The sequence below is a fragment of the Schistocerca piceifrons genome, chromosome 8, assembly GCF_021461385.2.
Source record: "Schistocerca piceifrons isolate TAMUIC-IGC-003096 chromosome 8, iqSchPice1.1, whole genome shotgun sequence".
Taxonomy (NCBI): Eukaryota; Metazoa; Arthropoda; class Insecta; order Orthoptera; family Acrididae; genus Schistocerca; species Schistocerca piceifrons.
The window spans coordinates 35,515,807-35,539,505 of NC_060145.1; the positions used below are offsets into that span (position 1 = coordinate 35,515,807).

At 43.9% G+C, this 23,699-nt stretch overlaps 1 protein-coding gene across 1 annotated transcript in view; it reads right to left on the bottom strand.

The window, feature by feature from the left end:
• Window positions 1-1,818: 1,818 nt before the first annotated feature.
• The window catches only part of LOC124711547, a 44,350-nt gene continuing 22,469 nt past the window's right edge, over window positions 1,819-23,699 (bottom strand). The window contains exons 2-3 of the mRNA XM_047241683.1: window positions 11,717-11,884; window positions 1,819-1,995 (exon numbers count right to left, since the gene is read on the bottom strand). Coding sequence (XP_047097639.1) covers window positions 1,819-1,995; window positions 11,717-11,884 — 345 coding nt within the window. The remainder of the gene's footprint in view (window positions 1,996-11,716; window positions 11,885-23,699) is intronic.

Sequence of the window (23,699 nt, forward strand, 5' to 3'; positions counted from 1 at the left end):
CAACGGCGAATCTGGGTGCACGAATAGCAAAACGTCATTTTTTCGGATGAATCCAGATTCCGTTTACAGCATCATGATGCTCGTATCCTTGTTTGGCGAGATCGCGGTGAACGCACATTGAAAGCATGTATTCATCATAGCCATACTCGCGTTATCACCCGGCGTGATGGTATGGGGTGCCATTGATTACACGTCTCGGTCACCTCTTGTTGGCATTGACGGCACTTTGAACAGTGGGCGTTACAATTCAGATGTGTGACGACCCGTGGCTCTACCCTTCATTCGATCCCTGCGAAACCCCACATTTCAGCAGGATAATGTACGACCGCATGTTGCAGGTCCTGTACAGGCCTTTCTGGATACAGAAACAGGTCGACTGCTGCTCTGACCAGCACATTCTCCAGATCTCTCACCAATTGAAAGCGTCTGGTCAATAGTGGCCGAGCAACTGGCTCGTCACAATACGCCAGACACTACTCTTGATGAACTGTGGTATCGTGTTGAAGCTGCATGGGCAGCTGTACTTGTACACGCCATCCAAGCTCTATTTGACTCAATGCCCAGGCGTATCAAGGCCAAAGGTGGTTGTTCTGGGTACTGATTTCTCAGGATGTATGCACCCAAATTGCATGAAAATGTAATCACATGTCAGTTCTAGTATAATATATTTGTCCAATGAATAGCCGTTTATCATCTGCATTTCTTCTTAGTGTAGCAATTTTAATGGCCAGTAGGGTAATTCACAATCAAACCCACTGTACTCACCTGTGGCGCTGCTGTAACACGAGCTGCCACCTACTCGTAAGGCTGTTGGCACATCCCTTATAGTTTTTGTAAAATTATGTAACCTACAGAATATAATGGGGGAATGAAGGCTTTAATAAGTAAGTCATCATGAACAATGTAAATACACTGCTACAATTTAAGTGTACGTACCATTATCTTTCAGTCCGTTGGGTTAGGCACATGAATGTTTCTAGCTGAAACTTTCTTAGTTCTTGTCATAGACGATATAGGTATACAACACTTCTCAAGAAGCACGTATCAAGAAATAAAGGAAAAGGTGATTCCGTATTCAAAACTTTGTTCTTGTTAGACCTCTACATAAAGTGTAACCTGTTTAAAGTAAAACATGTAGCAGGTCTACTTTATTTTCTGAAGAAAATGAGTTTAAAGAAAAATCAGCTTACAGAAATTATATATAGAGATTTTCACAATTTTGGGAGGATCGGAAAGCATTACATTATGACCTCTTTGAATATAACATCACACTCTTATTAGCTAATTTTCTGTAGACTCAGATTTTCATTCTTTCGTTAGACATAAAAATTACAAAAGGAGGTCTGTGGACAGAGAATATCCAACGCTCACAAACTGGCTACGACTGCTCATGTCATCTCACTGAAAATGTTAGTAGGACACCTTATGACTATCTCTGTAAGAAAATGTTTCCATATGTAAAGGTACTTCGAGATCAGTTCTTCTCAATCAAGACTGCTTGACTAATAATTTAATCAATATGAGAGCAAGAGAAGAAACCTGAATGAAATCTTTTTGATATAAACACTTAACGACACATCTTAATACTACTGTTTAATAACTTATTCAACACATTATATACATAAATGTAACTGTTTGAAAACAAATATCTGTCTTAGGTGAAGAGACGGTTAGGAAATTAAGCTGAGGGTGCTTTCGGTCAAGTTCATATGATGATGTTTCAAACAGCTCTGGGTGCTCCTCACCAGAACAGCAGATAATTCTAATATACACACTGTTAAGACGTATTGCCACGTATTAACACGGGGTGGGTAGTATCTAGCTGTACTTCCATGTCAGAAATACATCACCAGCGTAAACGAGTCCATTAATAAGGGCTAGTATTCCTGCACCGCATACTTCACCATATTTATAAGTATCTCGGACGTATGAATCCAACATAAGTCCTCCAGATACCAAGAACAATATAGCTCCCGCTGCTGAAGAAAGTAGTATCTGAAAAATAAGAATTTTGTCTATTATTCTGCTACAATATTTTAAGACGAAACTAGTAATTATTAATAATATTCACCGATGAGCCAAAACATTACGACCATCAGTTTAGAAGCGTGTTGATCCACCTTTGAAATGTAATCAGTGTTTAATTTCGCGTGGCATGGATGCCTGGTAGGTTCCCGGAACCGTGTAGCACCAGATGTCTACACATATTTCACACAACAAGGAAATTAACGGGCCAGTAGATTCCAGGCGCAGAGTTGGTCCCAACAGCGTCTCAAATGTGTTCCATCGTGCTCGGAACAAGTGAATTCGGCTGCCAAACTACGACAGGAGTTACTATCACGTTCCTCATACTACTGTAGCAGGACTCTGGCACCGTGACTGTGTTAGTTATCACGCTGGAAGATGCCGTCGGCGTTGACGAAGATGTCAAGCTGCGGAATGTTGGGTGTGGTCGGAGCACATCCCTGGAATGCACAATACCAAATTGTCGTGCCTAACAGATTGAGAAACCACCTGGAATGGTCGTTTGTTGATCTCAAACGCGAGAATTACCCACTGTCATCGGATCCTCAAAATTAAAGACCAATATCCTTAACATCGGTTTGTTGCGGAATTCTCGAACATATTTTCAGTTCGAATATAATGAAATTCCTTGAGACAGAGAACATGCTGTCCATGCATCAGCACGGCTTTAGAAAGCATCGCTCCTGCGAAACGCAACTCGCCCTTTTTTCACATGATATCTTGCGAACCATGGATGAAGGGTATCAGACGGATGGCATATTCCTTGATTTCCGGAAAGCGTTTGACTCGGTACCCCACTGCAGACTCCTAACTAAGGTAAGAGCATATGGGGTTGTTTCCCAAATATGTGAGTGGCTCGAAGACTTCTTAAGTAACAGAACCTAGTACGTTGTCCCTGATGGTGAGTGTTCAACGGAGGTGAGGGTATCATCTGGAGTGCCCCAGGGAAGTGTGGTAGGTCTGCTGTTGTTTTCTATCTACATAAATGATCTTTTGGATAGGGTGGATATCAACGTGCGGCTGTTTGCTGATGGTGCTCTGGTGTACGGGGAGGTGTCGTCGTTGAGTAACTGTAGGAAGATACAAGGTGACTTGGACAGGATTTGTGATTGGTGTAAAGAATGGCAGCTAACTCTAAATGTAGATAAATGTAAATTATAATGCGGATGGATAGGAAAAAGAATCCCGTAATATTTGAATACTCCATTAGTAGTGTAGTGCTTGACACAGTCACGTCGATTAAATGTTGGGCGTCACATTGCAGACCGATATGAAGTGGGACAAGCATATAATGGCAGCTGCTGGGAAGGCGGATAGTCGTCTTCGGTTCATTGGTAGAATTTTGGGAAGATGTGGTTCATCTGTAAAGGGGACCGCTTATAAAACACTAATACGACCTTTCTTGAGTACTGCTCGAGCGTTTGTGATCCCTATCAGGTGGGATTGAGGGAGGACATAGAAGCAATTCAGAGGCGGGCTGCTAGATTTGTTACTGGTAGGTTTGATCATCACGCGAGTGTTATGGAAATGCTTCAGGAACTCGGGTGGGAGTCTCTGGAGGAAATGAGGCGTTCTTTTCATGTATCGCTACTGAGGAAATTTAGAGAACCAGCGTTTGAGGCTGACTGCAGTACAATTTTATGCCGCTAACCTATATTTCGCGGTAAGACCACAAAGATAAGTTATGAGATATTAGGGCTCGTACAGGGGCATATAGGCAGTCATTTTTGCCTCGTTCTGTTTGGGAGTGGAACAGGGAGAGAAGATGCTAGTTATGGTACGAGGTGCCCTCCGCCACGCACCGTGTGGTGGATTGCGGAGTATGTATGTAGATGTAGAAGAAGATCCATTAATAATAATAACCCCCATCGACGCGGTATCCCCTTCCAGAGGAACGTGATTGGCCGGTTTACAGTAGCGGACGACGGCCAAGCACCTATATAGATATGCAGAACACAGCATCCCGACCAGCCTTCTACAAGGACTTGGTCATCTGTAGGGTACAAAGGGTTTTAGATGACACAGAAACCTGGGCCCGTCGTTGGCGCATTACCATCAACTCTGAAAAGACACAGACAGGTTATGCTGATGACTTGGAGGCTCAGAAGGCGCGGACCTCCTCAACGCCCCCCCCCCCCCCCCCCAACCATCACCTAAACGGAACCCAACTTCTCTGGCGCAGAATCGCCAAATACCTTGGCGTAACCTTGTACCCTCGTCTTACGTGAAACCCCACATAGACGAGGTCCACAGGAAGGTCTATGCCAGAAAGTCCATCCTATACCCAGTCCTCAACTCAAGCAACTCCCTTCCCTGCTCTGTGGGTGTGAATGTGTATCAGGCCCTGACAAGACTAGTGATGGAATATACATGTTTTGTCTGGGGATACGCGGCGAAGCAGCACCTGGACAAACTCCAGAGGCTGCAGAACCGCGGCCTCGGGAGGGCATCACGTCTACCCCTCGGATTCCCTATGGACGATCTGCACGCCGCAGCTGAAATTCCACTCCTAAAAGAGAGTTTCCAAGATCTGGCAAAGGCCTTCGGTGAAGGCTCTTCCAGGTCAGGAAACGTCCTCATCCACTCCCAAGGTCGGTATGACATGTCCCGCGACAAGCACAAACGTCCAGTGATGATCTTCGACGACTAACAAGGGGAGGCCGCCAATTGTGAAATTCAGATTCGATTCATACTGCGCATAATAAAAGCTCATGGCGAGAGGTGTAATGTGGCAAAGCACCAAGATGCACTTCTCAGCCGTTGTCGAGAAAATCGACAGTTAAAAGAAACCGTTGCGGTGAAATACTCTCCACGATTGATAGTTTTCTACAGCGTCGTGGCGCAGCGGTAAGATTAGTATTTGTTTAATCCAAATTATATATATATATATATATATAATTCCCGGCAATCAGTTGCAACAATTATGCATATAATAAGTTGTTGAAAGTCGTTTGTCGTGGAAGAACTGGCGACTTCGAACATCATTATGTTTTCCGCAAACAAAGTTGTATTTCACAAATATTATTAATTGTCTTCATAATGTTTACCACGTATAGTTCACGGAAGACGTAGAAACGATATTACGAAACGAATACGTATAGTGTAAGTCAATCGTTCGAATTAGAATAGAGACCCCACGAACACAAATTTGGTGTGGCAGGTATTAAATATAAACTCCGTTACTCGCTCGTTACACTTGAAGGACAGATGTTGAATGGGCCGAAACTAGCCGCAGCATAACAGCGTAGTTGCCTGCTAACTTCGAAAGAAGGTAGATGCGGTCCCTAGCGCAACTTGTAACATCGTCGAAAATCAGTGCGTACGTGAGAGCTTTGGTACACCCTGTTAAACAAACGGAAAAATGGAGGCGGTACAATTGGAGAGCGATCCGCCTTCACCAACATGCATAAGCAATTCATTAATAGTTTATGTGTGTGTGTGTGTGTGTGTGTGTGTGTGTGTGTGTGTGTTTACATCTGAATTACAAAAAACAAATAATAAAAAAAATGTTGTATGGCGCGAGATTCGATCCGGCGACCTTCGGATTACGAACCCGAGCGCTTACCGCTGCGCCACGACGCTGTAAAAAATTAATAAGCGTAGAAAGTATTTCACCGCAACGGTTTCTTTTAACTGTCGATTTTCTCGACAACGGCTGAGAAGTGTATCTTGGTGCATTGCCACTTTACACCTCTGGCCATGAGCTTTTATTATGCGCAGTGTGAATCGAATCTGAATTTCACAATTGGCGGCCTCCCCTTGTAAGCCGAAGAGAACATCCCTATATATAAGTCCTCATCCTCCTCACTCCCCCATAATTTCAATCATCTCGCCAACCCCAGGCAAGTACCAGACACACACAGAACAATCATCACATCACGCAGATACCCAAAAATCACAGAAATAAACACACACGCAAGTACAAAGTGGAATAAAAGCCGCAAGGCTACAAACTACCCCACACACTTCCCTAAAGAGGGGAAAGTATTAGATGAGAGTGAGTGAGTGAGTGCAGGATCCCGACACTTCGCCAGAAGATGATGGGTACGAAACTCATCGAAACGTTGAGACAAGACGACGCCACCACTCGGCTGATAACCGGAGAAGATTTCACCATAAACAGGCTGGCCGCAGCAGCGACTAGAAGAGATGATTTCAGACCTCCTTTAGTACTTACAGTTAGAGCTGAAGTACAGACATGTTTTCGGCGGTAGCAAGGTCCTGCTCTTCAGTCACTCATCCGGCCTCAAGCGGAGTCATCACTGAACGAAGGTCTGAAGCTAAGTGTTTTCTCTACAACAACCTTACAAGCATTGAGTTCTCCAAGAGCTGGCTGAAACTTGCTTTTCTTTCTGCCGGAACTGGAAAATGATTGCCCAATGAGCGTGGAGATTTCGGGTTCCGATGAATGAAAACTCCGTAACAGCGTTTAAACAATCCTCTACTCGTCTTCATCACGTTATACCTCAGGCAGCCGCTCAGAGGCAGGCACCAGGAACCAGAGGATTTCTCCCGCACCGTTAAGTGATTCTGAAATGGTAAAATGAGAAGCTCAGCATGTGGGCACAGCGCACGAGGGCACCGTCGAAAATGACAGGGTGAGTCAATTACGAGGACGTATACTGAAAGTTTGAACTGGACGTTACTCCGAGGCCTCGTAACAAATACTTACACGCCTTGAGAGAGGCACACGTGCCTAGAAATTTCTTATCTGGCTAAAAGTGCTTCGGCGAAGAATTCGATATTTTATGAACGATTTCATTCTCCTCATCCCTTCTAGGGAGCTAGCAGGGGGATGAGAATGCCAGGCTCGTTACATGCCAACGAGCCACTGGCCGAAGTGCTACAGATTTATAGCGGCAAATTCCTCCTAACAGAGACTCTAAACTCGCGCATCCATCTTCTAAGGTTTTCAGTCATCAGAACCACCAGCAACCACATAAAAAGGGTGAAACCGAAACGAACAGCAGACTCTGGGAAACCTAATGGAGATGTGTAATTACAGAGCAGTGTACTTAAGGAGTACTCGATCAAGGGAATTTGCATACCAACCTCTGAACCGAGCGAGGTGACGCAGTGGCTATCACATTGGACTCGCATTCGGGAGGACGACGGTTCAATCCCGCGTCTGGCCATCCAGATTTACGTTTTCCGTGATTTCCCTAAATAGCTGCAGGCAAATGCCAGGATGGTTTCTTTGAAAGGGCACGGCCGACTTCCTTCCTCTTTCTTCTCTAATCCGGTGAGACCGATGACCTCGCTGTCTGGTGTCCTCCCCCAAAAACAACCCAACAACCAACCTCTGAAATATATCAGTGGACAGTTTCAGCAGAAAATGGCCACGTTAGGAAGCAGATAACGATGTAAGTGGTCTGCAGTAATGTTAACGTAGTCCACAGGATTCATGGTGGCGTCGATTACTACCACAGATCGCATAGAGTCCAAGTGAATGTCCACCATAGCATAATACTGCTCCCACTCGCCGGTGTCTATGGTGTGCTGCACGTTTCGAGCACACGTTGCCCCGTAAGACAGCGTATCCGAGCACGATCATCGACCTAGTGCAACAAGAATGTAATTCATCCGACCAGGGGACACGTTTCCACTGATCCACACACTGAACTCTACGACCTCGTGTCCATTCCAGTCGTAACTGACGCTACTGTAGGGTCACCTTGTGAACACAGAGAGTCGTCTGCTGTGGTGCCATATATTTAACAATTCATACTGAAGGGTGTGCCCGCACTATTATTGTAGTTTGTTTTTAGGTATGCTACAGATCGCCGCCAATTCTCCTTTGCAGTACGGGCAAGTTCCGACATCCCCGTTCCGTGACCAGACATTGACGTCCACTACCTTGTCACCATCCCTCAACCATTTTTCCTAGATATTGACGACATTACAACGCGAAAAGCTAACGATTTGCGGCGTTTCCGAAATGCTCTTAGCCAGGTGCCGGGCCATAACAGTGGGCCGTTTGTCATAGTCGCTAATGTTTGTGGACCTCCACATCTGAAGCCCGTGTCCATAGTGATGCCTCACTGACCTCTGTGCCGAGTATACACTACCCTTGCCACTTCCAAGTGCCCACAACGCCAAGCATTCAGTCTCACACTGGCTGTGACCATAATGTTTTGGCTCGTCAGTCTAAGATTCTGTTGCAGACAAGAAATACTGCTGTGTAATTACTTTTGACATATCTCGCATTATTGAAATGACATGTCAGAAGCTTAATAACTTGTTTTCTGACTACGGTGTTTTATTTCTATTTAACATTAATCAGTCCGTGATCACAGATACTGTCCAAAATCACAAGGAAAATGTAAACTCGGAATACACATAAAAGTTACGAAGAGGTACAATGTCTTTTTAGCCACAAGTCAAAGACCTTCACAGCGTGTTCACGTCCTCCGATGCAGAACGAGTGTGACCGAATTAATGTCAAACAAGAGTAGTATATATCTCGCGGTTAGTTCTGAAAGGTTCCATGAAATTCCATGTACAATTAATGCTGAATTTAAAGTTTGTGTTTCCAAAATTTAAATCCTTTTAGAGATTTATGAAAGTGACAGGTAATAACAGCATTCTAAAATTGGACTAAATATCCCTAAAGCTATTGGCTTTATATTAAGTTAATAACTTAATCATATGTTGACTATAAGTCAATAACAATATAAATACATACAATTGTCTTAAATGGCTTAAAATAACTTTGCAAAATAAGAGTAAATGATAATATTCTATCGGGTGTTTCTGACATTTATTGGAAAACTAATTTTCGTGGTATAATATAGTACCATAAATAGTTATCGTTATACAAACGGAAAAATACGTATGTGACAAAGTTTCATCCGTGTACCAGAAAACTAAGTTCAAATAGGACCATAAATTAGGTAGTATCTTATATTGATGTTGGAGGTAAAAATTCAGTACAGGCTTGATTTATTACATGATGGCTCTCCCCCCGTGACTTAACTGCGAGAATTATTGAAATGTCACATACAACCCTCCTTAAAGATTTTCCTGTAGTCTCATTTATAGAGAAGGTATGGTAGTCTTCGTTTTCGCAACATCCTCTGAATCGCACAAATAAACCACGGTATGTCTCTGACGTCATTTAATACTTCAATTGGTACGATTTTATATGGGCCGCCTTTCTATGACGTCTTCCAGTTTTACGCACAATTATTCTGATTTTGCAGATGTAAATTAAATGTTCTCAGTTCGTCCTTCAAGTAAGCTGATAGTGGACTGCTTGTCAGAGCAAAGAAAAATACTCTCCACGTTTTATTTATTATTTATTTTGCCTTTCGTGACCATCGTTTATGTAAAGTCATAATGGTCGGTTGTTTGTCTGTGTTTGTAGCCCGGAAATCTAAAATACTTTTTTCACATATAAGTTGTCGGACTAGTTGTCTGACGCTATTGTAATACAGTGAATTCAGTGCTACTTCGAAAGACGGACATTACGTCCTATAATATATTCCCTCTGCACCTCACACTACTGACAGCTTTTACCAAAGCAATGTTAAGTGTGATTCGTCAGGATACTGAATAACTGCTGCACGGTTGATCCAGGTTGTCAACCCAACCTTAAGCGTGGCTTTAGTCGTCTGCCACATCTAGCTTTACATTTATGGGCTCATATCTTGATCGTGACGACAGTACAATTACACGATTTCTTTTAGAAATGTTTTAGCAGAGTACCACTGATCTCAAGGAAGACAAATTAACAAAAACTGTGACGAAGTACGTTCCTACTAGCCCTGTATGAAGCAAACAATGTGAAAACACATTCATGGCATGACTTCATTTATTTGCCTAATACAACAGTAACATAAAAGTCATCTTTTCAGAAATATCGCTTTTGCCTAAGATAGATGTGGTTTCCTAAAACTGTCTCTTATTGCTTTTATCTTCCCCTTCGTGTATAACAATATGATATTCAACAGGGGGTCAAAACAAATACCAGACATCCAAGATAGCTGTAGATTCAGATTTTCTAGAAATACTTTTCAGACCTGGAATGGGAACAGTAATATTTTTACTCCACTTCGAATACATGGTTACATTCTTACTCCGTTACATTCCAAAACCAAACCTTGTTTAAGGATCTGGATTTTTGATTTCATTGCCTTCAGAAAGTCCATATGAACACTCGTCGGATTCAGATTCATGTACTTGATTTGTATCTTGAGCTCTATGTCCTGCAGTAGGTATTAATGATATAAACTCAGCCACTTGATAATGGTATAAAAGGCCGAAACCTGGATAGTAATTAAATACACAACAATACAATGAAATGGCGGTGTGTTCATTTAAAAATCATTGTATGACTCTTGCTCAGAAACATGATGATATCATTTAACTAAGGGCCAATTTCATCTTCTAAATCGCAGAAGTGAAAACCATTGAGCAAGAACTTCAGCATCAGTAAGATATCTGTTAGAGAGTTATCGTGAAGCCATTGTGATATAAAAAATTATTTATATCTATCAGGTCGTGTAATAAGACTAATAGCTAATGACAACTCTTATAAAACAAAAGATAGGAAGAGATTTGAGGAACTGAGTGGGACTTGACCTTAAAGGTGATAGCTACATAAATTTTGGTGTGGTAGAACCCAAACGAAAAAAATCTTTTGTTATTTCAACTTGAAACAGCAATATTACAGGTCGTTACCTCCAGTATTAGAAGACTGATGGAAGCTGAGAGTCGACTGTTTTCAAAGCCATCTCCCTTCATCGCGCAAAATAAAAGAGGCATGGTGTCTTTCGGACCCAATTAGTTCTGTTATGGTTTAAAGAGTAGTCAACAACAAACATGAAGATGGGTATCACGTATTATTCCTATTTCTACTTTTTAATAATGAATATTGTACTTTCAATCTCAATAAAGAATTACGTAGATATAGTACACTGTAAGAAACAAATGAATGAATAACGTCTTTCCTCTTCTATTTTAATTAAGAGAGGAGGACGTCAGCTGATATACTGTTGTTGCGTAGAATAACCATTTATTCCCATTCTTTTGAAATAAATTCCAAACGGATGTATTTGGTGATGTACACTTATAACTGGTAACGTTGCCAGCGTGTTAAGTTGAAGGTACGCCTGTGTCCATGTATATGTTATATATTACTTTACATTATAATCAGAGTTCTGCTTTAGACATGATGATTTTCCCTCCACCCTGAAGAGTGTAAAATTTGTTTAGAAAAGTCAAAACAGTCTACAGCAAAACAGATATCAGAGGAGAAAGTGAACATCTGGATGACTGTAAGATTCCTCCCCACACAAAAATTGAAAATCCATCTTTCTGTACAGGAAATAACACTTCATTCTTTCATTACCATTATGTATTGTAATTATCATCAGCATATTACAATAAACGTGTAAATATGTCTCTAAGCCTGCGTCTTTACCATATGTACTTATGTTTAGGTAATATCAAATAAAACACGGCACAAACGTTCAAAACAATGTTATTAACGGTCAGTTTTGTAATCTGACGTATTTGTAAGTGTTTTTACGTCAAAGTGTTGAGTGACGATAACGTTTTGCCTAGCAGCTTATATGTAGAGTCGATATTTCTTCAGATATACATAAATGTCACACGTTTAGTAGAAAAAAGAAAAACTGCATCTAACTTAGAATCTAGCCGAAGAGAAAATGTTTTTCGGTAAACTCACCAGGTAGAGGTGTAGAGGAGACCCGATTAAATAGCCAATGAGGATTAGGATACCTAGAATGATAAAAGCTACTATCGTGCCGTCGACAACTGCCGTACGCACAAGAGTAGAAGGACCTAAGCCAACTTGCTGGTTAGTTGTGAGACAGGCTATGATAATGGATATAACCTGAAAAGAAATCATACAAATATTAGTGGGCTACGTATAGACAACATACAAAAATCCTGTTCAGGGTGATTTTTTCAAGACATTTATTTCTGTTGGACGCAAATGTATTGGTAGGCAGTAGATTCAATCATATATTTACAGCATGAGTGATACACAGTTTGTTATGGTACAAAGACCAATAGGTAATTCATTCATGTCAATATGCAGTGAGACGCAGGTGCAAACAGACTATGTTCATATAGAAATGCTAACAGACGTACACTGAGGTGACAAAGGTCATGGTCATGGTCATGGTCATCCAATATCTTGTCGACCTCCTCTTGTGTGACGTAGTACAGCAAGTCGACGTGGCATGGACTCAACAAGCCGCTGGAAGCTCCTTGCAGAAATATTGAGCCATGCTGCCTCTATAACCACCCATAATTTCTATAACAGTTCAATTGTTGCAGGTGCCGGATGTTGTGCACGAATTGACCTCTGGATTATCTTCCATAAATGTTCGATGGGATTAATGTCGGGCGATCTGTATGGCCAAATCTTTCGCTCGAATTGTCCAGAATATTCTTGAAACCAATCGTGAACATTTGTGGACCAGTGACATGGCGCATTGTCATCCACAAGAATTCCATTGTTTTTTGGGTACATGAAGTCCATGAACGGCTGTAAATGGTTTTCAAGTAACCGAACATCCAGAGGACCCATTCCATCGTTGTTTGGGAACATGAAGTCTGTGGACTGCTTCAGATGGTGTCAAGCAGGCGAACATAACCGTTTCTAGTCAATGACCGTTCCAGTTGGACCACAGGACCCAGTCCATTCCGACTAAACGCGGCCCACACCATTATGGAGCCACTACCAGCTTTCACAGTGCCTTGTTGAGAACTTGGGTCCATGGCTACGTGGGGTCTGCGCCACTCTCGAAACCTACAATCGGCTCTTACCAACTGAAATCGTGACTCGTATGACCAGGCAGCGGGATTTTTTTTTCAGTTGTCTAGGGTCCAGTCGATATGATTACGAGCACAGGAGATTCCATATGGGCGATGTTGTGCTGGTCCATTAACGCCAAATTTTGGTACACTGTACTAACGGATGCGTTCATCGTATGTCCCACATCGATTTCTGCCGTTATTTCACGCAGTGTTGCTTGTCTATTAGCACTGACAATTTTGTGCACACGCCGCTGCTCTCTGTCGTTAAGTCCGTCGGCCACAGCGTTTTCCATGGTGAGAGGTTATTTCTTAAATGTGGTATTCTCGGCATACTCTTGACACTGTGGATCGCGGAGTACTGAATTCCCTAACGATATCCAAAACGGAATGTCCCACGCGTCTATCTCCCATTACCATTCTACGTTCAAAGTCTGTTAAATGCCGTCGTTCAGCCGTCATCACGTCGGGAGGCTTTTCACGTGAATCGCCTGACTTCAAATGATAGCTCCGTTAATGCACTGTCGTCTTATATCTCGTGTACTTTATCTGTATATGTGGATATTGCTATCCCATGACTTTTGTCACCTCAGTGTATTTTTATAGTATGCAGTACTTTGAAGTCCTGTATGTGTTGTGCACTATATAAATAAGTAAATAAAAAAAACATCCAATAGATTTAAATTGACGTTTTAAATTGTAAAAAAAAGTAAACGATTCACTGATAGAAATAAATTATGATGTATGCTCCATTAGATGTCTTATACTTTCCAAAGACCGTTTTATGAAAGAAATATGGCAGATATGAATAATAAATTGAGTAATGCATTAAGTGCGAGAAGTACCTGTTAGAAGATACTTCTTCAGGTCACATAAACGGTGACAAAAATGCTATGCTCATCCTTAGAAAAATTAAAGACTATAAACATAAGTAATGAAATTAGCAGGAAAGCTTCTACTCTGCTGGATGTTTATTTCTGCTTGCTTAATAATAACATGTAAATACTAATAATTGTGGTTGATTTTTACTTTTAATTGATTGTATAACTACACTCCTGGAAATTGAAATAAGAACACCGTGAATTCATTGCTCCAGGAAGGGGAAACTTTATTGACACATTCCTGGGGTCAGATACATCACATGATCACACTGACAGAACCACAGGCACATAGACACAGGCAACAGAGCATGCACAATGTCGGCACTAGTACAGTGTATACCCACCTTTCGCAGCAATGCAGGCTGCTATTCTCCCATGGAGACGATCGTAGAGATGCTGGATGTAGTCCTGTGGAACGGCTTGCCATGCCATTTCCACCTGGCGCCTCAGTTGGACCAGCGTTCGTGCTAGACGTGCAGACCGCGTGAGACGACGCTTCATCCAGTCCCAAACATGCTCAATGGGGGACAGATCCGGAGATCTTGCTGGCCAAGGTAGTTGACTTACACCTTCTAGAGCACGTTGGGTGGTACGGGATACATGCGGACGTGCATTGTCCTGTTGGAACAGCAAGTTCCCTTGCCGGTCTAGGAATGGTAGAACGATGGGTTCGATGACGGTTTGGATGTACCGTGCACTATTCAGTGTCCCCTCGACGATCACCAGTGGTGTACGGCCAGTGTAGGAGATCGCTCCCCACACCGTGATGCCGGGTGTTGGCCCTGTGTGCCTCGGTCGTATGCAGTCCTGATTGTGGCGCTCACCTGCACGGCGCCAAACACGCATACGACCATCATTGGCACCAAGGCAGAAGCGACTCTCATCGCTGAAGACGACACGTCTCCATTCGTCCCTCCATTCACGCCTGTCGCGACACCACTGGAGGCGGGCTGCACGATGTTGGGGCGTGAGCGGAAGGCGGCCTAACGGTGTGCGGGACCGTAGCCCAGCTTCATGGAGACGGTTGCGAATGGTCCTCGCCGATACCCCAGGAGCAACAGTGTCCCTAATTTGCTGGGAAGTGGCGGTGCGGTCCCCCACGGCACTGCGTAGGATCCTACGGTCTTGGCGTGCATCCGTGCGTCGCTGCGGTCCGGTCCCAGGTCGACGGGCACGTGCACCTTCCGCCGACCACTGGCGACAACATCGATGTACTGTGGAGACCTCACACCCCTCGTGTTGAGCAATTCGGCGGTACGTCCACCCGGCCTCCCGCATGCCCACTATACACCCTCGCTCAAAGTCCGTCAACTGCACATACGGTTCACGTCCACGCTGTCGCGGCATGCTACCAGTGTTAAAGACTGCGATGGAGCTCCGTACGCCACGGCAAACTGGCTGACACTGACGGCGGCGGTGCACAAATGCTGCGCAGCTAGCGCCATTCGACGGGCAACACCGCGGTTCCTGGTGTGTCCGCTGTGCCGTGCGTGTAATCATTGCTTGTACAGCCCTCTCGCAGTGTCCGGAGCAAGTATGGTGGGTCTGACACACCGGTGTCAATGTGTTCTTTTTTCCATTTCCAGGAGTGTATATTTATGGCTGGAATGGGTGATAATTTTGAATTTGATTTAAGGAAGATTATTGCTCTTTCTACTTTAAGACAACTTGGTTTATTAATAAGAATTTTTGCTACAGGTTATCGAAAGCTTGCATTCTTTCATTTATTGGCTCACGCTTTGTTTAAGGCGTTATTATTTATGTGTGCAGGTAGAATAATTCTTGCTGGTGTTTTATTGAAGTTAGGTAGTTATGGAATTTTCCGTGTTATAAAGGTTATTTCTTATTTGGGTTTAAGGTTTAATTATTTTTGATTATCTTTAGGTTTATCTCTCAAAAATGCAGATATCTAAATACTGTAAGAACAATAGTATATTTACAATACGTATGGAGAATTACGTCGCTGTAGGGATTCCAGTTCTGGCATCTACTTCTTCAGGTAATTTGTGGACCCCTTGGAAAATTTAGTAACTAATTCTCACAATATTCTCACTGTTCATTTCTCATGGATTTTTTTCAGTTACATTACCAACTGTTGGATAACAGTGAGTGACAGTTCATAAAATAAGTTAGCGACTTCATGTGCAATTAAACTCAATGAAAAACTATTTGTGAGTGCACAAAGGCTTATTATCAAACTGGACAAATAGGGTACTGCCTGCAACATTTGTTTCAAAGTACGACCATTAAGTTGTCATTAAGTTATATTTGTAAGCGGGTGCCAGCACAATATTTTTATTTGCTTGTAACCGAAGAATATAAATGTTTTTTGTATATAAAGATCTTAAAAGTTTCCAGTGAACGCAATCCCTATTTAGTTGGCATCTAAATCATGTCAGGTATGGTTTGATCTTGAGCTCTTAATTAATGTTTCTGCCATCAGCAAAATTTACAGTTTTTGAGAGTCGTTTAAAATCATAAGAGCGTCGTTAGTTTAATTTTAATTTGAACCCAGCATCGTATTTCATTTTCTGTCTTTTTCGGTTTATGTCACTCTCGCAAGGTAGCTTCGCCGTGAGTTTCTCTGCTACATCTACGTAACACTCCGCAAGCCACCAAACGGTGAATGGCAAAGGGTACTTCTGGCGTCAATAACTGATACGCTGTCACTCCACCTGAGGTCGCTCTGGATAGTTACTCCTGGATATTTTAACGTGGATACTGCTTTACAGCAGTTTGTCATCAATAGTGCAGTTTCACAGTAGTGCCTGCCGGAGTGGCCGAGCGGTTCTAGGCGCTACAGTTTGGAACCGCGCGTCCGCTACGGTCGTAGGTTCGAATCCTGCCTCGGGCATGGATGTGTGTGATATCCTTAGGTTAGTTAGGCTTAAGTAGTTCTATGTTCTAGGGGACTGATGACCTTAGAAGTTAAGTCCCAGAGTGCTCAGAGCCATTTGCACAGCAGTGGATTTATTTTCCTACGTATGCGCAATATGTTTCATTTATTCGCGTTCTGCGTCAACTACCAGAGCCTGCACCAGTAATCAATCCTTTGCAGATCATTCTCCAAATCTGTAAGTCTTCTGACTACTTTCTTATAGACATCCATCGTTCGAAAACATTCTTAAAAAGCTTCCGACGCTTTTTAATAGATCATTTATATGCAATAACAGTGTATCACACTTCTGTGGGGTGCTCCAGAAGTTACCTTTACATCTGTCAGTTTTGTTACGCTAAAGGCGACTCGTTTTGTCTGCAAGGAAGTCATGAATCCCGTCTCAGTTCTGGTCCCATATTCGATAATTCCCTATTTTTTTATTAACCGCAGCGTGGGGCAGTGTCAAACTCCTTTCCTGAAGTCAAGCAACACGGGATTAACCTCAGCGCTGTAGTCTACTGCTCTACGGATCTCATGGAGAAACACAGCTAGTTGAGACGCGCAAGATCTCTGTTTGCTAAATCGGTGTTGATTTGTAGACAAGTGATTTCGCTCTCCAAAAATATCATAGTTCTTGAGCATAAAATGTGTACCATATTTCTACAACTGACTGACGTCAATGTTATAGGCCTATAATAACGAGCATCTGTCGTACGGTCTTCTTGAAAATGGAAATGACCAGCTCCATTTTTCCAGCCGCTAGGTACCCTTCGTTGCTGCAGCGATCTACATAAACTGCTGTCAGAAGGGGAGCAAGTTCTTTTGCACAATGTTTGTGGATTCTTTTAAGTATCTCATCTGGTCATGATGCCTTTCTACTACTTAGCGATTGTAGTTGCTTTTCTATTCGGCGAACGGCTATCTCAGTATCTGGCATTTCGAAGTTCCCAAGATGTTTTGAAATGAGGGACCCAGCTACGATTTTCCGCGGTCAAACTACACTACTGGCCGTTAAAATTGCTACAGCACGAAGATGACGTGCTACAGACGTGATATTTAACCGACAGGAAGAAGATGCTGTGATATGCAAATGATTAGCTTTTCAGAGTATTCACACAAGGTTGGCGCCGGTGGCAACATCTACAACGTGCTGACGTGAGGAAAGTTTCCAACCGATTTCTCATACACAAACAGCAGTTGACCGGCGTTGCCTGGTGAAACGTTGATGTGATGCCTCGTGTAAGGAGGAGAAATGGGTACCATCACGTTTCCGACTTTGATAAAGGTCGGAATGTAGCCTTTCACGATTGCAGTTTATCGTATCGCGACATTGCTGCTAGCGTTGGTCGATATCCAATGATTGTTAGTAGAACATGGAATCGGTTGGTTCAGGTGGGTAATACGGAACGCCATGGTGGATCACAACGGCCTCGTATCACTAGCAGTCGAGATAACAGGCATCTTGTCCGCATGGCTGTAACGGATCGTGCAGCCACGTCTCGATCCATGAGTCAACAGATGGGGACGTTTGCAAGACAACAACCATATGCACTAAAGTTCGACGACGTTTGCAGCAGCATGGACTATCAGCTTTGGTTACCCTTGACGCTGCATCACAGGCAGGAGGGCCTGCGATGGTGTACTCAACGACTAACATGGGTGCAAGAATGGCAAAACGTCATTTTTTCGAATGAATCCAGGTTTTGTTTACAGCATCAATATGGTCGCATCCGTGGTTGGCAACATCGCGCAGAACGCACATTGGAAGCGTGTATTCGTCATCATCATACTGGCGTATCACCCGGAGTGATGGTATGGGGTGCCATTGGTTGCACGTCTCGGTCACCTCTTGTTCGCATTGACGGCACTTTGAACAGTGGACGTTACATTTCAGATGCATTACGTCCCGTGGCTCTACCCTTCATTCGATCCCTGCGAAACCCTACATTTCAGCAGGATAATGCACGACCGGATGTTGCAGGTCCTGTACGGTCGTTTCTGGACACAGAAAATGTTCGACTGCTGCCCTGGTCGGCACATTCTGCAGATCTCTCACCAATTGAAAACGTCTGGTGAATGGTGGCCGAGCAACTGGCTCGTCACAATACGCCAGTCAGTACTCTTGATGAACTGTGGTATCGTGTTGAAGCTGCATGGGCAGCTGTACCTGTACACGCCATCCAAGCTGTGTTTGACTCAATGCTCAGGCGTATCAAGGCAGGATCTATGCACCCAAATTGCGTGAAAATGTAATCACACGTCAGTTCAAATTGGTTCAAATGGCTCTGAGCACTATGGGACTTAACTTCTGAGGTCATCAGTCCCCTAGAACTTAGAACTACTTAAACCTAACTAACCTAAGGACATCACACTCATCCATGCCCGAGGCAGGATTCGAACCTGCGACCGTAGCGGTCGCGCGGTTCCTGATTGTAGCGCCTATAACCGCTGGGCCACTTCGGCCGGCCACACGTCAGTCCTAGTATAATATATTTGTCCAATGAATACCCGTTTATCATCTGCATTTCTTCTTGGTGTAGCAATTTTAATGGCCAGTAGTGTATTTCTGAAGACCGAATGCAGATTTTCGGCGTTCCCTCCGTTATCCTCCTTTTCGATGCAACTGTGGTTACTAAGAGAATGAACAGAGGATTTCGAATCCCATTTTTTACTGATTGAACACGTGTGGTGTAGGGATAGTATGACTTTGGCAGTGGTGAGGCGAGCACGTGCGGTTTGTTTCTCGCCTGTTGTGCTGCTTGCGAACGAGCACACGTTTGCTTACTTCTGCGTAGCGGCTATTCCTCGTGTCTGAATTCATCGAGCATCATGCATTTTCCTAACGCCGAGCCACAATTAAATTTACTCGTCCTTTGGGCCATGAACGACCAAAAGAATATGAAGTAGAGCAGTTTATATTGGACGAAATGCTTCTCCCGGCGCAGCATCTTCTCGGAATTCGTTTTTGGAACGTTAGTACCACTGGAAACATAAAGCTGTCTAGTGAAGAGCTGTGCACCGAGTTAGTGCGGCGCCATATTAACGATCTTATGTTCTGATACTCTAACGGACATATAGGGATTTGGTAAAGGCCGCGTAATACGGGAAAATTTCAGTTAGATCACATCATGGTCAGGCAGAGATTCCGAAAGCAGATACTGGATTGAAAGGCGTTCCCAGGAGCAAATATAGATTCAGAACACAATGTAGTAGCGATGTAGAGTAGGCTGACATCTCGGTGATCAGTCAGGAAGAATCAGTGTGCAAAGAAGTGGGATACCGGTATACTCAGGAATGACGAGATACGCTTGAAGTTTTCTAAGGCCATAGAAACGCCATTGGGAAATAGCTCAGTAGGCAATCAGCTCAAGAGGAATGGACATCTCCAAAAATGGCAATCACAGAAGTTGGAAAGGGAAACATAGAACCAAGGAAGGTAACTGCGAAGAAACCATGGGTTGGTTGGTTGGTGTGGTCCAGAGACTGGTTTGATGCAGCTCTCCATGCTACTCCATCCTGTGCAAGGTTCTTCATCTCCTAGTACCTACTGCAACCTACATCCTTCTAAATCTGTTAAGTGGATTTATCTCTTGGTCTCCCTTTACGATTTTTACCCTGCACGCTGCCCTCCATTCTTACAAATGTACTGTTTCTGATGGACACACGTCCAGATCATCCGCTCTCAAAACACCGCCACTTCTCTCCCCACATCCACCAGTGCTGGCGGCTCACCTCCAACTGTGCAACGCTACGCGCTATTAACAGCCAACTGCCCAACGCTACAATGGCGAATATTACTCCAACAATGCAAACCAACCACTGCCTTCACGCAGCACAGTCAGTGATTTTCACTTAAAAGTCACGCATCCAAGTTGCTGACAAGAATAATATACAGAAGAATGGAAAAGAAAATTAGTTTGTTAGGCTTTAGGAAAGATAAAGGAACCCGAGAAGCAGTTCTGACGTTGCGGTTGATAATAGAAGCAAGGCTAAAGAAAAATCAAAACAGGTTAGTAGGATTCGTCGACCTGGAAAAAATTTTCGACATCGTAAAATTGTGCAAGATGTTTTAAATTTTGAGAAAAATAGGCATAAGCTATAGGAAGAGACGGGTAATGTACAAATGTACATGAGCCAAGAGGGAATAATAAGAGCGGACGGCCAAGAACGAAGTGCTCTAATTAAAAAGGGTGTAAGACAGAGATGTCGTCCTTCGCGCCTACTGTTCAATCTGTACATCGAAGAAACAATGACGGAAAGAAATGAAAGGTTCAGGAGTGGAATAAAAATACAAGGTGAAAGGACATCAGTGTTACGATTTGCTGATGACATTGGTATCCTGAGTGAAAGTGTAGAAGAATTACATTGTCTGCTGAATGGACAGTATAATGAGTACAGAATATGGATTGAGAGTAAATCGAAGAAAGACAAAAGTAATGAGAATTAGCAGAAATGAGAACAGCCAGAATGTTAACAACAGGACTGATGGTCACGAAGCAGATGAAGTTAAGAAATTCTGCTATCTAGGCAGTGAAATAACCAATGACGGACGGAACAAGGAGGACACCAAAAGCAGAGCAGCACTGGCAAAAAGGGAGTTCCTGGCCAAAAGAAGTCTACTAGCATCAAACATAGGCCTTAATTTGAGGAAGAAATTTCTGAGAATGTACGTTTGGAGCACAGAACTTTATGGATGTGAAACGTGGACTGTTGGAAAATCAGATCAGAAGAGAATCGAAGCGTTAGAGATGTGGAGCTACAGATGAATGTTGAAGATTATGTGGACTGATAAGGTAAGGAATGAGGAGGCTCTGCGCAGAGTGGGAGGGGAAAGGAATATGTGGAAAACACTGACGAGGGGAAGGACAGGATGATAGGACATCTGGCGAGACATCAGGGAATAACTTCCATGGTACTAGCGGGAGCTGTAGAGGGCAAAAACTGTAGAGGAAGACAGAGACTGGAATACATCCAGTAGTGAAGACGTAGGTTGCAACTGCTACTCTGAGATGAAGAAAGTGGCACAGGAGAGAGATTTCCGGCGGGCAGCTTCAAAACAGTCAGAAGACTGGTGACTCAAAAAAAAAAAAAAAAAAAAAAATGTCCAGTGGGGGGGGTGGGGGGGGGGGAATGTCGCGGTTGATCACGGTGGCTTTGGCCTCCGAGCGTTGAGGATGTTCGTACTCCCGTTTGGGATGCCGTCAGATGTTGTGATGGCCGCCTTTCAACCTTGCAACAACGTCGTCAGTCACGTCACTGAAACGCGGAAGACGTTCGAAACCTGCCGTGTCCTCAATGATGACCGTCAGACAGAAATTAAAATGAGGAAAGAAACGCCTTCTTACTTTGTTACTGCCGGCTGAAGGGCTGTAGTCGTGTACGATGGCCAGCCGCGCACTTGTTCAGGTTATGGCCAGGAAGGCCACTTCTGTGGTGGATGTCCCCTATGTAGACCGGTTCAGACGCCGCTCGGGGACGTCTCTCTACCTGGGGCGCCCACTGTGTCACCCTGCAGGACTACCTCCTGTTGTGCCTACTCTGAATCATTCAGCACCAGCGGCGACTCCTCTTGACGAAGCGATGGACGTTTTACCTGTCTCCCCTACACTCCTGCCGGAGGCCATCAGCAGCAACGAGACGTTTGTCCCGACCCCATAATTGTTGATCAGTTGATCATGGAGCTGTACCGGCTTTCTGCCGTCTGGCCACATGCTGGACGACATCCGTTCGCACTCCGTCATGGAACAACATGTTAGGAAGCACTGATCGCCGAGAAAACTGAAGAGACAGCGCTGTACTCTTTGTGATGTGTGTCCACATGCCAACGACTCTCCTATTGATAATGCACTATCCTCCGACGCCCTGGAAGTAGATGGAGCGACGTCTCTCCCTGTCTTCACATCTCGTCAGCATCCACCTATGGACACTGATCCTTCCCTTCTGCATCTGATGCGGCTGTCCCCTTTTCTGTGTCTCATGCTATCTGTTGGCGCACCTCTGAAAGCGTTCCACTGAACCGGACCAGTGAGACATCCGTCTCCTGGGTGGGCGACGTCGATGCTGAGCATGGACGTTTGGGAGGTATACAGGGCAATGGAATCCCCTTGGTGAGGTCGGCTTCCTCCCCATCACAGGGGCCTAGCGGGGAGTGCCCTGTACGTCCTGTTTGCATTTCCTGCCCTCCTTTCGATGGCAGCTTTTCAGACTTGTCGCATGGCCACAGTCAAACACAATAAAATTCGCGTGCGCCATAAACTAGCATTACTCCATGTAATGCTGTATCTACATCTACATCTACATTTATACTCCGCAAGCCACCCAACGGTGTGTGGCAGAGGGCACTTTACGCGCCACTGTCATTACCTCTCCTTCCTGTTCCAGTCGCGTATGGTCCGCGGGAAGAACGACTGCCGGAAAGCCTCCGTGCGCGCTCGAATCTCTCTAATTTTACATTCGTGATCTCCTCGGGAGGTATAAGTAGGGGGAAGCATCATATTCGATACCTCATCCAGAAACGCACCCTCTCGAAATCTGGACAGCAACCTACACCGCGATGCAGAGCGCCTCTCTTGCAGAGTCTGCCACTTGAGTCTTTTTAAAAAAAAAAATCTTTATTTACCATCAACAATAATATTTATAGATCATAACCCACTACCTTATTTGATTAGTGGGTCTTACTTGCTACTGTTGTTACAATTAGCAGCTAATTACAATATATTAAGTCGTGAGCTACAGCTATAATCTAATTACAATGGGCAGCTATATACACCTATTTGTTTTTAACTTCTAAGATTTTTTAACTAAACCTACACACTACTTCCTGCAGCGTCACAGATGTGTCAGCAATGTACAAACCTACTTTATAGCCTTGCCCATCGAGCTAATCCCGATGAGCGTGCCCGCTGACACTGGGCAGGCCAGGATGTTAATCGCTGCAGGTTCCTAAATCTAGATTTCTAGTCTAATTTCTACTAACTAATTCTATCCTAAGTCAACTCCAGTGCATTGTCAAATCCTGGTTGTTTTTATTCCCCCCTCCCCCTAATCCCGTACGTGGCGGATTCCAGACTATAGGGTCGGCCTATCCACGCACAGGAGGTACGGGAGTAGGGCGCGTATTTGTCGTA